Source organism: Anopheles nili, chromosome 2 (genome assembly GCF_943737925.1).
Source record: "Anopheles nili chromosome 2, idAnoNiliSN_F5_01, whole genome shotgun sequence".
Lineage (NCBI taxonomy): Eukaryota > Metazoa > Arthropoda > Insecta > Diptera > Culicidae > Anopheles > Anopheles nili.
The window spans coordinates 75,498,965-75,514,148 of record NC_071291.1 but is presented as its reverse complement, the minus strand read 5'-3'; the positions used below and the strand labels follow the sequence as shown (position 1 = coordinate 75,514,148).

The 15,184-nt window shown below is 50.4% G+C and overlaps 1 protein-coding gene across 1 annotated transcript; it reads right to left on the bottom strand.

The window, feature by feature from the left end:
- Positions 1 to 7,224: 7,224 nt before the first annotated feature.
- LOC128730169 (uncharacterized) lies at positions 7,225 to 8,592 on the bottom strand. The gene has a single exon (XM_053823201.1). The coding sequence runs from the start codon at positions 8,590 to 8,592 to the stop codon at positions 7,225 to 7,227; it is 1,368 nt and encodes a 455-aa protein (XP_053679176.1).
- Between the last annotated feature and the right edge of the window lie 6,592 nt (positions 8,593 to 15,184).

Below are 15,184 nucleotides of genomic sequence, written 5' to 3'. Positions count from 1 at the left end.
CCTCAATGGGTCCATCTGGGACATGATGCTCTGCCCGGCACACTTCATATACGACAGCCAGGTTGAACGATGCGTGCCCTTTTCCGGAAGTGAGTGTCCTCGACCGGGACTGTCTCCGGGTGATCCTACATCCACGGAGACTCCTCCGATCTCGTGTGGAACCATCCGCAATGGTAGGCTTCCGTATCAGCCCGAGTGCACGAAGTACATCCAGTGTTCGCAAGGCGTGGCGACTCTGCACGATTGCCTCGAGGGGTACATCTTCTATGTGCCGTTTGCGACGTGTCTACCGGGCGAGGTAGCCTGGTGTGACTTGTACCACCTGGGAGCTTGAGGCGTTCTCACTTCAGTTCCTGTTTGCGTTATTCACGACGAGATAAGCCCACAGCCCACGGTGCTGATTGGGGCAATTTACGGCTGCGATTGTGATGGTAGCAATGCATTTTTACCTGGTCTTATCGATAACGCGATTATCCGCCAATAAAGTGCTCGTCGGCGGACGAATTAGATAGTGCCATAAATTATGTGTCGATCGGGAGGGCTATCGGTTGGAATCGTAAATCAAACGGACGAGACCTCCGGGCATTCAGGTCTGGCATTGAGCGTATTTTTGTGTTAAATAAAACTCACCGCCGGTGTAGTGGCCACACAAAATGGCCACACATGAAAAACGAAGCGCTTTTCCCTTTGCGTGACCGCTTCAAAGTGCACGTGTAACAAAAGCGATCGATCCGAAGGGCTGTAATAATTATCTGTTCAGCTTCCGGTACTGCATCCTTGTGGCTGGTTCGTCCTCGTCGAGGCATCCATCCAGGCACTAATACCGACACTCGACCCTCCAACCTTCCAATGCTCTGGCCCCGATACGAAGGGAGTTCAATTTTCATCAAATTTATTTCACCTGCGAGGCTTACGGCGAAATGGAACGTGGGCACCGGCACAAAATCGGCCAAAGCGCACTCAATCCCGGCCGGCCAGACACACACACACACACACACACACACACCGCGATTCAATTATCTTGAGCAGCACACATACGCCCGACCCGCCGTCCGTGTGCAGCGATGGTTCCCGGGGTGTGACGGAAGTAACGAATTTCTACAACCTCATTTGGTGGCAGCATTGTACTGCAGGCTCTCGAGCCACCGCTCAGGTGCACCGTCGGAAAAGCGGTTGCAAGGGATGCTGGACCGCGGGCAGACATCTCCTCTCGAAGCCACACAAAGTTTGCTCACACAGCCGCGGGAGTTCGTTACCGTTACCGGCGAAAGCGCTCCGTCATCCGCCCGGCACGGGCTGGAAAGTTCGGTTTTACACGTCGTCTTCACACCTGGGAGAGCTAAATCATTGCCGGTTGCCGGAAGTTGCAGTTGAAAATCCATGTCCCCGGCCACGTTCGCGTCTCCCAACCATCCGGCTGGGCCACCCCGAGGAGTCTGAGCACCCACCAACACATTCAGGATTCAATCAGGTTTGGATTCGCTGCGCTTCCCGCCAGTGTGGCGTCTTTTTATCCGCTGGAGTGTGGCCTTAGGCGGGCTCGAGATTGCGGACATGCAGGTCCTTGCGAACCCGTGGAAGGGTGCTCTCGAATCCGCGGATTGGGAAGCGGGGATTTTAGTTCTGGCCAGGATCGTCTTCCTTCCACTGCTTTTTTTTCCTAGCATTATTGCCCGCGATTCATTTCTTCGTCCCACTGCGGGACGGTTGCCGGTTCGGAAACGGATTGGATGATACTCTAATAAGATTAAGTGTAAGCACAGGCGCATAGTGCTAGTTTCGCGCGTTGCCGGCGGGATAGTGCGCTCTTTCGAAGTCCACCCTCCCGAAGGATGTGGATGCGGGAAATCGTAATAAAATTTGCTCCTGTTTGCACAGCCTGAATCCGTTGTGCCCCTACGGGGCGGCCAATCAGCACCCGAGTCGTGAGAAGTCACGCGATTTTTTTTTTCGTGTTATGAATCCCGGAGCGTGAATGTCCCCTGCGGTGTGGCACGAGCCGTGGCCGGTTTTTCTAAAAATGGTTCGATGCGCGTGTGCGATTATCTCACGCGTCCTCGCGTGCGTGCTCCGGCACGGCTGGGCTCATTTCCCCGTGCGATGGAGGGTGCGAATATCCTGGCCTAGTAAAAAATAGCACATCTGAGAAGCAGCCTCACAACATTCACGCTTGACGGCGTACCGGCGAAGGGTGGGTTTTTGATTTATTAAATTTAATGAGCACAATCGTTACCGATTTCCCGGAAACGACGCCAATGATGCCACGCTACGACGCCCGGTGAGCCACGAGACAATATGTTGCCAAGCGCCCGAATCGGAAGATGGGCTTTCATTTTGCTATGCAAGAGTGAGTGGGATTCTTATCGCGAAGTAAGTCCGACCCGAGGCGACGCAGATCTTGCGGGAAATTGAAACAAATGTCGCGATTTCTTAGAAGCCAAAAATGAATTGAATAGAAGCAATCATTTCTCGTTTGAGGGCTGTAAAATTGTTGAATCCACGAAAATACATAAAGCTGCCTAGACGAGCCACAGTGAGAGCACGATACTCAGGGTTGTTGACACCTGGAGTAAGCGTTAGTTATCGTCCTTTCAAAATATTTCCATTTGCCCCCAATAGTTTTTGTGTACTAAATCCATTATCAGACGAGTTAAAACTTTCGTCGATTGCATCGTGAAGAAAGATTATATTTTAATTAAAAATACATCGCGTGAAACGGTACTAGAGCTGACACAAATTTATGATTCTCAAGCATTCGAAAAGGGTGCTTCATTACAGCGCTCTCATCCCCATCGGTGGCAGTGTGCGTGGACTAATCCTCACCTGCAGTAGGGCGGTGCGAAAGATTACCGACGAGTAAACTTTTCACCAGCGTAAGGACACACCAAATGCACCGGGAAGGCGAAGAAAAAACGCACCCTCTCTTAATGACGATTCAATTGGCGGGATGAGTCAGCTTAACGCTCAGCCGCACAGTACGGGGTGTGCGACAACCCCCCTGGTGGGAGGTGCGTCATAATCCCATTGCATAACATATTTTCCAATAGTTTACGGTTGTTTATCCTGCAACCGTTTACTGCCCTGTCGAGGCCGGAAACCAGCGCTTGGGCTCGTCAAACCGGCAGAACCGTGCCCTAATTGCCAGTGAGCGGCCTCTATCGAGCACGTGGTGAAAATGGAAGAAGACAAACCCCGGTGGAACAAGGAAAAGAAGACAACCGGCTCCGGGTGGTGTTGCGAAGGGCATAAATCCGATACGCACGTGAAACCATAATTCAGCGCGCCCGAAGGGGACCGAAACCTCCTATCTCCTGGCTGGCGCATCCTTCCGTTCTCCCTTCTATTCTTTTCTCCCTGGCACCGGTCCGTTGTGTGAAAACGCCGCAGGAGAAGCAATCATCGAACGGCCAATATGGAATGTCATTGTTGTAGAACGAATCGTCCCATTTCCCAAGCGCACGTCCCGGTAATTGATTATGAATTTATGGCACGAGTGATTTGTTGGGCGATAGGTTGGTGCAGGACGAGCGATCGAAAAAATATGCGCACGGGCAATAGGAGACGTTTTTTAGGACTCCGGGAGAGTGAAAGAAAATGAAAATGAAACGGCCACTGGAACGTATCGTGACAAACTCTGCATCCATGAATCTTTTAAGCAAAAATGACGTTACCTCATTTGGGAATACCAAATGAATACCTCTATTCAGCAGGAATGAAATGGTCCAGTCTATGCCTATTCGTTGCGAAATGTATATGATGATACATGTTTACGATTAGTTGCGTTTCGTTTGATGAATTTACCTCTGATTCATTTGGGTTTTGTTTTTCGATGGAAATATGTGGTGTATGCCTTGTAATATCTCTCGCTATTCGTACTTCGATTGTATTAAATGTGTTTCCCACCAGCCGGTCTACTAGCACACGAAGATTAAGCAGAGACCCCAATAAATGCGTCAATATTTACCGTCAACAGAATCACGGGGCCGTTCGCAATTGGATTGTCGCATTGCTCGGTCATTCGCCGCCGGCATCGGACTCAATCGGGCCAAAACCCTTCGATGTTTCACACCGAGCCGGGTTCAAAGGTGCACAAGTCACAGGCAAACACAGTTTGCGTACCTCCACGTGATCCGCGGACGTGGAAAGCCGTCAAAACGTTTCGTAACGCGAGAAAACTGTCACCGAAACGGGTCGAAGTGCCGGACGCGAGCCCTGGGATACGCTTCCCAACCGGTCCGATGGCGTATCGTTTACGTAAGCCACCCGGGGCTGCTCCCGTTTAAGAACCAATTTCCGACACCTTCGTAGGGCTTCCGTCAACCGCAGCCAATGCCGGGAAACCGAACGCCGGGCTATCGGTGCTTTGGTTTTCCCATTCAACCACCTCGTTCATTATTATTTCGCCTGGCACGGCTCGGGCCGGGAACGTTTGCGGACTTTTATTTAAACCCGTTTACTGGCTCTAGCGGCGAGCGGATCGGCTTTTCTTGAAGGTTTTCCATTTCATTTAACTCGCTGGCTTATACCTCAAGTGTTCTATTTCAATTGCGGCAGCCGATGGTCAGGAACAATCGGCTGATGGCGTCGAAATTGCACCCTCCGAGAGCTGGGTAAGAAAACCCGGGAAAAGCTCGCTCCCGAAACCGGGCGACGGTCCAACTTTGGTGAGAAGCAAACATATGCTCACATCATCAATTACAAACTTAATGAAGTTTCGTTTCGGGTGGTGGTATACAATTTTTTTTCTCGCTCCTCACCAAGCTCCTGCAGCTGTGGTAGTTGTAGTACCCGCGTGCCCACTCACACGCCAGCCCACCGTTACATCGACGCCATTCTCTTCGAACGGGTGCAGGAGTTTTTACCACAAAACCCCAGCCAGAAACCCACAGCTCCGCACAAAAACGCTTCCGCGAGGAAATAATTAAACTACAATACAACTGCATTTTCACACGCGGTAACACCGACGGAACAACTTCTTTCGCACCCGTCGCCGGGGGTGGCGAACTCATCGGTCGGTTCCGATTGTCGAGAGGACGCAAGTACAAAAAAAAATACGTTAACGAAGACGATGGCCTGCTTCTGTAGTCCGAGACGGAGCTTGGGATGAAAAATAGCCCCAAGGAGTTGGTGTACTTTTTTCTCCCAATTCACTCGCAGGATCGTTCCAGTGCCATTTAGCGGATGCTGGGAACAGGTGAGCTCGAACCGGATTCGGACAGACGGACACGTAGTTTTGACATCGAAACTGTGAGGCGCTCGTGAAGAAAATTAATGATCCTCCTAAATTAACCGTGTCTGCGTGGAACCACCGGTTACGGAAGGAATCGGAATGACCACTTCTAGCTATTCTTATCGCGAAAATGCCTCCCGGTCTGATGGATGGTCGGGTGGACGGAAAACTTTCGCCATTGTGGGCCCCGGTTGTCGTTGTCGGGGGGCCAAACTTTACAGCTCATTCGTACCTTGCGGGTGGGCAATTAAATATGGTAATGTTGTTCGCGACCGCGGGCCACTCGAAACTTTCCCCGAGAGATGGGCCATTCTTTGGCCTTGGGCCTGCCATTCGGCATGGCCAATTAGTAGGCTACGCTCGGAGTGACGTTTATTGTGGCGATCATCGCAACGCCTGTTAAACGAATCCCCCACGTCTACTGCGTTCGCGCGGATGACGAAACTTTGGGTCGGGAAAATCAAACATTTTCCCTCGACTAGCGGAACGAGAAAATCCCCCCATTCATAAAATGGACGCATTCATAGGTCGCCGGTTGCGTTGTGAAATAACTCAAACTGATCAAAGACCCATGACTGCATGCAGAATGGAGATCCGCCTCTATACTACTACAAGTGCCGCTGCTGCTGCTGTTGCTGCACAATTGCATCAAAGACATTCGAGACGGGCGCACCAAAACATGGCTCGAGTGTCTCCCCATCCCGACCAAACCAGCCCTAAACAGCACTGATTGCAATTACAAAGCAAACATCATGCTTGGTTGGGGTCGGCGGGATTTCGGGATTTAGTAATTACGGCTGATCGTTAGGTTCGATTTCGCTTTTTTTTGCGCCCTTTCACTCTTCGTTCGCCATTCAGTTGTCGAATGCAGCTAATACTTCGCCGATTTTTGTATCCCTCCGTGGTTGCGCCACATCGACCGTCTGCCTTACACCTATTAGAGCCGGTGTGTAGTTTGAAGTGGCATTCGGCGTTACTATGAATCGTCCGAAGCGGGACTGCGCCGAATGTGCACTGGAAAAACCTCGCTCCTGCACCGACCGAATCGCTTTTGATGAACAGCGCGGACGCGTGGGGTCGTGTAATTGAAAAGCGAAGCCTGGAACCGACCAACCGCACTGTAAGCAAAATGACTCAGAAGGAGAAAAGGACTCACAAACGTGGCCTGATCCCACCAGATAAGCGAAAGAAAACCGGCAGTCGTTTCCTGTCCGCATGGCAGACAATTTGCAGCCGCCGGAAATGCGCCGTTAGTTCGGTGCTGGGACCGAAAATCGATAACTACTTCCGATCTCTCGCGGTTGAGCCTCCTCCTTCAGGTGCGTGTAACCGGTAAGTACTCGCTAACGATGGCTCGTCCCTCCGTGTTTCCGGCTATCGGAGGGCCTTTTTTATCGTTTCACCCTACACGAAGGCGCCTTATCGCAAAACCCAACCACATGGGATGATCCCTGACGGGGCCGCGTAACGCATGTCTGACTCTCGAGTTTGCGGAACCAGCACCGGCGGAACCGCCCGTACAACGAAGGGACAAGCAATTAAACTCACATGCTCGAAACACGCACAGTTCCGCGTGGCTTTTTGCGTGGCCGCCCTTTACCGGCCGACGATTTTATGGCCGTTTCGGTTATGTCGTGCGGTTAGCTTCATTGCCAATCAATAAGGTTTCGATTATATGCCCGACCCAGCCCGCTCACGAAACGGATCGTCTTCGGCGAACCACTGAAACTGATTGTCAATTACACCGCTTTCGATGCGGAATGGCGCAACGCATTTACGAATCGATGGGTTTTCTTTTCACTCGAAGGCCCCTTCTGCTTTTTTTATTCAGTCTCTTTCAGTCGATTGCGCGTCTGATAGGGTAGGCCTCCGCTACTGACTGTACATGTGCACGGCGAAACAGCAAAAAAAAAAAAACGAGTGCCTGAATCCGGACGGGGCAAAGGCATTACTTTGTATCACCGGTTAATGGTATCCTGCTGGTGATACGGCGCCTAAACCGAGTACAGTTGGCACAGGACCGGGTCACCTGGCAGGCACGTCGTTAGTGGCGCGTAGTAGATGTAGTTTTCGAGACACGAACGTTGTAATGGTTCTCCCTGGAAGCAGTACACGTAGGTCGTGCAATCGTTCTGCATCGGCAGGTAGCCTGTGAAGCCCACGGAACAGTCATTGCTTGGCTGACCTGGATCTCCACCAATCTGCGGAAGAGTCACCAGTTCCGTTGGGGTCGTTTCTTCGACGGACGGTTCCGTTGGGGTCGTTTCTTCGACGGACGGTTTCGTTGGAGTCGTTTCTTCGACGGACGGTTTCGTTGGAGTCGTTTCTTCGACGGACGGTTCCGTTGGTGGCTGCGTTTCATGATTGCCACCGTTGTTCTCCGAGCAGGTTTCACTGTTTCCTGGGATGCACAGTCTTAGGTAGACGGAGAAATAGAACCCGCTCTTACAGTCTTTCTCCTGAGCCTTGTTCTTCGAGCACGAGATGTACTTCGTACAGGACTCAGGATGGGCACGGTTTCCAAAGTAAACATTCTCACACAGGTAGTCGTACTTTCCTGCTGGTACGGGTACGCTGGTAGTGGTTGTTGTAGTCGTAGTCGAAGTAGTTGTCTGAGGAGCATCGGCACACTCTCCATTCTTCTGTTTCACGCATTTTTTGTCCTTGGAAGAATAAGAGTAGCCCTTCTTGCAGTCCTTCTCTTGGGCCTTGTTCTTTGAGCATGAAATGTATTTCGTGCACGATTCAGGGTGAGCCACATTTCCTGATGACTTCTTGTCACACAGCGAATCATACTTTCCACCCTCTTTTGAGGAGCTTTCATCAGATTCCGAAGATCCACTCTCATCAGAGTCGTTTGATGTCTTCGGTGGGCTTGCTGTTGTGATCGGTTCGATAACTTTAACCGTACACGACACTTTATCACCCTCAACACAGCTAATGGAACTGGCCAAAAAGATGAATCCGTCGTCGCAGTATTGAATCTCTGCCTTTTCCTTCGTACAGACCAGGTACTTGTCACATCCTTCGGGGTGGACTCGAACTCCATACAACACCTTCGTGCAAAGGTAGTCGTACTTCTCGTTGGTTTCTACGGGCTCCAGCGGAGTGTCCTTCACTGCACAGGTCGCATACTTGGCCTTCACACACTTGTCTGTGGCTGTGTCGTAGTTGTACTTGCTCGGGCATTGCTCAGTCTCGAGTTTACCTTTCTTGCAGATCACATACTGATGGCAGTCTTCCGGCAAACCGTACGTTTTTCCTTCGTCCTGCTTTGAACAACTTCCAGAGCTCGACGGTTTTGCGCTAGACAACCCGATAAGGACTGCCAACACCACACTCAGTACAATCAATAGCTTCATTTTGACACCAGGCACTTCGATCTATTTCCAACTACCTTTCGGATCATCGGCGAATGCCGTTATATACCTATCCCAATCTATCCATGCTCTTATCAAACGGTGCCACTTTTTAATCACCACCAACGAAGACACGATGCAAGGCGTTCCATTATCAATTCGGTTTTTGGAATTGTTTTGTTTTCTAGCTTCTTCACCGGGTGTCTTTGGCGGGTATCGGAAATCATCTCGAACGATCATTTTATGTCGATTGCTCATTGATTGCGGGCCCATAAACGATGACGGTAGCACGTTGACACGCCCATCGCACAGTGCAAGTACTCATGCTGGTTCGGATCAGCATGAATGAAAAGTCATGCTCATCACATCCGCCATGGACGGACAAGATTGCACCGGTGGTTAATTATAGTAGCGAAAAACATCATCCAACACCCGGGAGTAGCAATAGATAGCAGTGAATTGAGGAAATGACGAGTCGCATTGGGCCCAGGCTTGCCAAAAATAACACCTAGCTGGGCGCTCTTTCATACACGATAAGACCGATGATTTGTCAGAGTGATCCAGGTGTTTTCACCGAAACACTGCACGTGAGCAAAGTTGCTTTATCGATGATAAAGACTTTGAGCTAGTTTCATCTCGGTTCGTTTTCTAGAGCAGAAACTCTGTAGTCCATTTGGGAGTGTAAAGAAAGAATGGCTTTAAGGTCATCATCGCTTGCACAGAAAGAATTAAGAACGAAAAAAAAAACGAAACTCCAGTATCTGCTCATCGTCCTGTCATCTTGCAGGTTTCTCACTCCCAACTCCGCCGCCCTTTATGGTTCAAACTAATTAGCTACACCTGAGCCACGGCCGTGTGCCTAATCCTTTTGCCCCATTCACGCCGCTGCACACGGAGCGGGCAAACTTTACAGACGACCACGACCCCGGAGAGGGCCCTCTCTAAGCTTCACGCCACATCTAAACCCACCCGGGTGAAGGTGAAAGGAGATCTTCTAAAAGTACAAAAAAAAAAGATTCATAAGGATGAAGGTCGACCGAATGGCGTAGGTATGCCGTGTCGGGCGCTGCTAAGGCTTAAAAAAGTTACCACCAACACCTGCTCTAGCTCGGTGCCGGTGCATCGGAAGATAATGTGTGCTTTGGTAATTATAAAGTTTCCAGCCACCCCATCCGTGACCAGAGTAGAGCGTTTGCCTCCAGGATTAGTTTGGCCGGGAACGAACCCATGGCTGATGTAAACGGGCCACTGTTAACAAGCATCGATGGACAACGTTCCAGCGTGAATGACCGGTGTCGGTCATTAAAATCATTTCCCCTCCACACACACACACACGCATATGGCGGAAAATCCCCACAACCGAAGGTTGCACCAAATGGTTCATCTTTTATTCACGTAAATTTGCAAATGATCATAAATGAAAAATCCCCAATCCGCCGATGCCGGCTGGCCGTGTCCGGCCCGATTGGTGTCCAGCTGTGTGAAACGCGAGCTGTTGCATATTTTAAGCGATTATTTTTATACGAAATTAATGCTTTAACGGGTCCTGTCCCGGTCCCGGTGGCCGGTTGAAGTGCCGCTGTAGTAAGGCTCTTAAAATGCTGTTTACATTCGAGCGCGGAATGGTTTGATTGTTGCACCCGCCGGGCCGCGTCGAGTGTCACTGAGAGGATTATAATTTTTAATTTGTTTTCCGGCTCCGCGGGTGCACCGACGTGTAGCGCGTGCCGAGTGCACGCGTTGATAGTCGGTGTGGTGGGAAATTTATGCTGCACCAAAGGATTTACTGCGCGCCCGCTGTGCCGATCGATCGGCTGGGTACGGGAACGGGTTTTGCGGAACCGTAAGCGGAAATGGAAACTGTATTTATCACACCGCGAAACGAAACAAGCACCACGCAATCGGCAGGACGAGCTGTTAATGGCGTGGAACGTTGTCTCGACGCTTGTTGTGCTTCTTTGTTGGGAATTTTCGATCGTGCTTATCACAATCAGACACGCAGTCGATCCTCTTGAGCGATCCTTTACGATGAAAGTGGCCACTCGACAAGCCGCCACCTTTCCGACTGATGGCGTGCTTCCTTCCTGCCAACGCAACGAGCGATTGTTCCCGGACCGAATGGTGAGATTGATGGCACTTGTTAAAGTACGCCAAAGGAATCGCGCGTACCTTGCTTTGCGATTCGGGCCGTTATTTTGGGGCAACAAGAAAAATCACTTTTCCAAACCTCTCGCTAACCGGTGTTTGTTTCCCGCCTCCGGATGATGAGCCGTGCTTAGGGCATGATTTTCGGCCAGCCCGCGTTTGCAAGCCACAGGAAACCTCCCGAAATCGAGTGACGGGAAGCGATAAACTCCTTCCTTCAAGTCCTGCGAGGGAGCCGAGCACAATGGCGCTCGCTAACGGGATTGCTTCACTGCACGCACCGGCTGCTTGATTGGTGCGTTTCCGGAGGGGATTCGTATCCTTCGACTTCGGGATTGCGTTTCGAGGCGAAAGAAACTCACATCCCATCTGTGGGCAGGGTCGGGTGGCCACGAAAACATCGGGCCCTGCGGCCTGGAAACCACTCGGCGTAGATCGCGCGCCCGGTAACGAGCGACGGGAAATTGAAAAATCTAATAAAAGATTGATGAACACGTTCACGAATTTATGCACCCCTTCGGACAGATCGAGGGCTGCTCCTTGATGCCTGGTGGCTCCCCGACCGGTTGAGTACGCATTTCTTTTCCGAATCCTCGCGCCCTTTCGAAATCAAACGTACGCACTCGACGCGTGAACAAAAGGTGCCGAAAGGAAATGGAAAAACCTTCCAGTGGGGAAAGGTCTGGAAAGATGTTTTTTTTTTGTCCTTCGTTCACACGAGTTCGCACGAGAAATTGCATTCCACCGATGAGCGAGGGTGCGCGTGAAATTTGCGCCATCCAGAAAATCCGATCCCAGCCCTCTAGCAGCGCCAAAGGCGAGACCGCTGATGAAGCCACCAAAGAGGGAACAAACGCCTCAATGGCACCGATTGCCGAATGTCAACACGTTCTTTTCTGTCGGTCGTGGTGGTTTAGAAGGGCCAAAAAAAAAAACTCCTCCACTCACGGCCGAGGGCGTTCCATATCGATAAGCACAAGTTGCAGCATTCCAGGAGGCATAATATGAGCTCGAGTATAAATTGCACCTCGGTGGCCACTTGCACGGTTCGAAGCGTTTTGGGGGAAAGCGAAAAAGAATCGAGGCTACGTGATTGGAAAACCCGATGAACGGTACCTATTTATCATGACTCAATAAACGCTCGTATCTAGCTGGGGCCGATTCGTCCCCCAGGAACGATGCTAAACGAAACCCAGTCCCAGCTAGTAGCCGGTGCGTATGAATATTGATTGGCGGGAATGCAACTCGGCAGTGACGAATCGGTTCCGACCCCGGTTTCGCCGGTCCAACGGACGTTTCTATTAGCTCGAGCTGGCCATCAGCAGACCGCCGTAGTCTGGTGGGGGAAAACAGAAATCATCATCAAATTTACAGCTGTTGTACACGAATCTCGCACGCCACGATGATACTTACCACGTGGCCGGTACTTCCGTGACCGGCAGTGAAATTTATCTATCGTCCTTCCCGGCTCGTGCCCGAGAGTAACGCGCTGCTTCCTGCCATGCAACTTGACATTATTAATGACTATTTCTAATGAATTTTATTTCCCTTCCGTCGGTGCTTTCGTGCGAGCGACTCCTCCCGAAATGGCAAACAAGGGGTTATCCTGCCCTACCAGGACCGGGGTCCCGTTCGTGTCTGATGCCGTGTTATGATGGGCCACGGTAGCTTGCGGTGCACGGAACCGAAGTCAGTTACTTAAAACACCGGTCGAAAACAACGAACCGACCAGCGGTCTTATCTAGATGATGCCGGCACTTACTTCCTGCTGCTGGAACGCCCAGCATTATGTTCGGGACTCGGGTTCGGGAGGTCACGAGAGGACAATTCCAAATACTAATGAGTTTTGTGTTTGACTGAACGCTCCTTTTCCTATCTCTCTCAGTCTTGGGCTCTGGTTGGGTTTTGGCGTCCACAAATGGCTTTCGCCCCACCTTCTGCTGCTAGTTTTGCTCATTACAAAAATGAGTTTTACTGTGTGTGTGTTTTTTTTGCGTTGCCATCACCGCTCCTTACGGGCTGAAATTGTGGAAAGTCATTCTCTTTTCATTAGGTAGGATAAATAAGCGGCATGTCGAAGGTACGCACGTTGCTTTAATGTTCACATTTCGAACCGGCCTCATATACGATGCCTGGACTGGAACGAATGAGAAGAGATCCGTCAAACGTGTCTTCGTGGTACTCGGTGAGTGAGCCTTTTTTCCGATGCGATGACGTCCGAAGTAGCAAGAAAGTAATTTTTCAAGCGTCATTAGCTACGTTCACTAATGAAAAATCCTCCGTGGAATGTTAATCCGGCAGTTTTGCGATCATTTCCATTTCAAATTGTTTTCTTTGGTTGTAGCAAATACGTTTCAAACCTCCCAAGCTGACTGCTGATGAGGTATCAATCTCATAATCAATGCATCCGATGCACTCTGCGTGCTACCCCTATCAGGTGAATTATGACGCTCCATAAACGCCTAAATTGAACTGCATTAATGTAACGTCTCAATTTTCCATCCATCCTATGGCGCCACGCAGCGTGACGCATACAAATTTCATAATTTTGCTAAATTGTATCGAACTCCGGGGGGCTGAAAGCTGACGGAAAAGCAGGCGGTGAAAATGGGAGTAATTTATCATTCTTTAGAAAACTCAGGCCCGGAATTTACCGACACTCAGTGGCGGTGCATCGTGGGTTGCAAGTGCACCGTGCAACCGTCTCGATAGCGCCTGGGGACGTTTGTCTTTCGCGTGTTCACTGCTTGGGCGGGGCGGTCAAATAGGCTATATCGATCGGCGATGCAAGGTGGGTAGACATAGTTTGCATAATATTCACGGTGAAGCAGAAAGGCAGCGCCTTTTGGAAGAAAAAACGTAAGCGAGTGGCGTACCTTGTCGTCATACACCCATCGGAGACCGCTCATTGATAAACGTCCTTCGACGACGATGTTGATCGACTCATTTGTGCGCTTAATCGCCCGGTAGTATTTTTAATCAATCCATCAAACCCCACTCATGAACGGAGCTAATAAAAATCCGCAAACAATCGCATTGTGCGTCTTTACACGAGCGACGATTAGCTTCCGTATGTTCTACCTCTAGTGGAGCCTTGCTTACTTATTTATAGCTCCAGTTTATGCCGTCGGCACTCTCTTTTCCCCGTTCATCCATCATCCGCACTCTTGCCGCTGACGGTGCAGGCTTGGCGCTTTCTTTGCTCCGTTGCCATGCAGGGACTGATTTACAACTTAATTTTTAAGAGCAGCACTGCAGCGCTATTTCTATACCGATGCTTCCGTTAGCGTATTAAATGAGTCCCGGAAGGGGAAAAGTATTGCAAACTGGTCGCAAACTGAAGTAGTGCAGCATATTTGAGCAGCCTTGAGTGAGGTACCATGCGTCTCCATCTGATTTTGTTGTTTTGGTTTGCAAATTGCATACCTACCAGGCGTATCTCAAACATCTCTTCGAATCACGCGTGCTGGTGATCCAAACCATCGCTCTAGGATGCCCGAGAGTTGTTGTTTTTTGTCCCACGGCCTAAAGGGCAACTCACAACCACATTGCTTTACTCTTTCTAATGACATTTGCAGCGAAAAAAGCGCGCCCTTCGGTTGCAGCCCGCTTCCGGGCGTACTTCGCGAGGAAAAAGCTCGTGTTTCGCGCTTGGTTCGTGCTTCCCTGCGGGTGAATGCGGCTTTTCAAGTGGGAAATGGTAATTAGGGAAAGTGATTTATAGCAAAAATCATGCGCTGACATTACACAAACCGCTCAGCGCTTTGCCGTTCCGCTTTTAGCGCTGTATGCCGTTGTTTATGCTTGTTGTAGTATTTTTTTGCAGTTCGTAAGCCCAGATTGCTTTGGTGCCCTTGCAGAGTGTGATAAGAACCACTAGCGAGAAAGGTAGCGCCGACCTGTACAAATTGGTACACAAAGAACGCAGCGCTTTGAGTTAGGCAACGGTGAAAAGGGCACCCATTTTCCGGACACCCAGCATAGTTTCCCGCAAAGCCCTTCGGGCTCTCTCTAACACCTGGCAGAATGTGTGTGGGGACTGCGAGTTGGGGCAGTTCCTGATTAGCGAAAGAATGTCGCGCCACATTTAATTGAAACGGAGCAGAAGGGAAGTCGTTCAGTGAAGGTTAATAAGTGCGACCGTTTTCGGAATGTGTGTGTGCAAGTGTGTGTGTGTGTGTGGGAAAGACTTGGTCCGCTTCTTGCTCACTCGATGATGCGTAGCCACCGTCATCGTCGTCCGTAAAATCGAGGCTCATTCGGGGTAGCTGTGGAATGTGACGACACGCTGTTAGTGACTCTTGCCGTGTCCGGGAACCGTGCGGCATTTCGTACGGGTGCTCATAGCCCCCAGCACCAGCCCCCTAGACAAGAGGACGCCCAATAAACACCTTTAATTTACTGTCGGCACCATTCTCCCCGCGCTCAGTTCGAGCGTGATCGCATTATG

Coding starts and splice junctions, on each gene's coding strand:
- LOC128730169 (XM_053823201.1), bottom strand. CDS start 8,592: ATGAAGCTATTGATTGTACTGAGTGTGGTGTTGGCAGTCCTTATCGGG.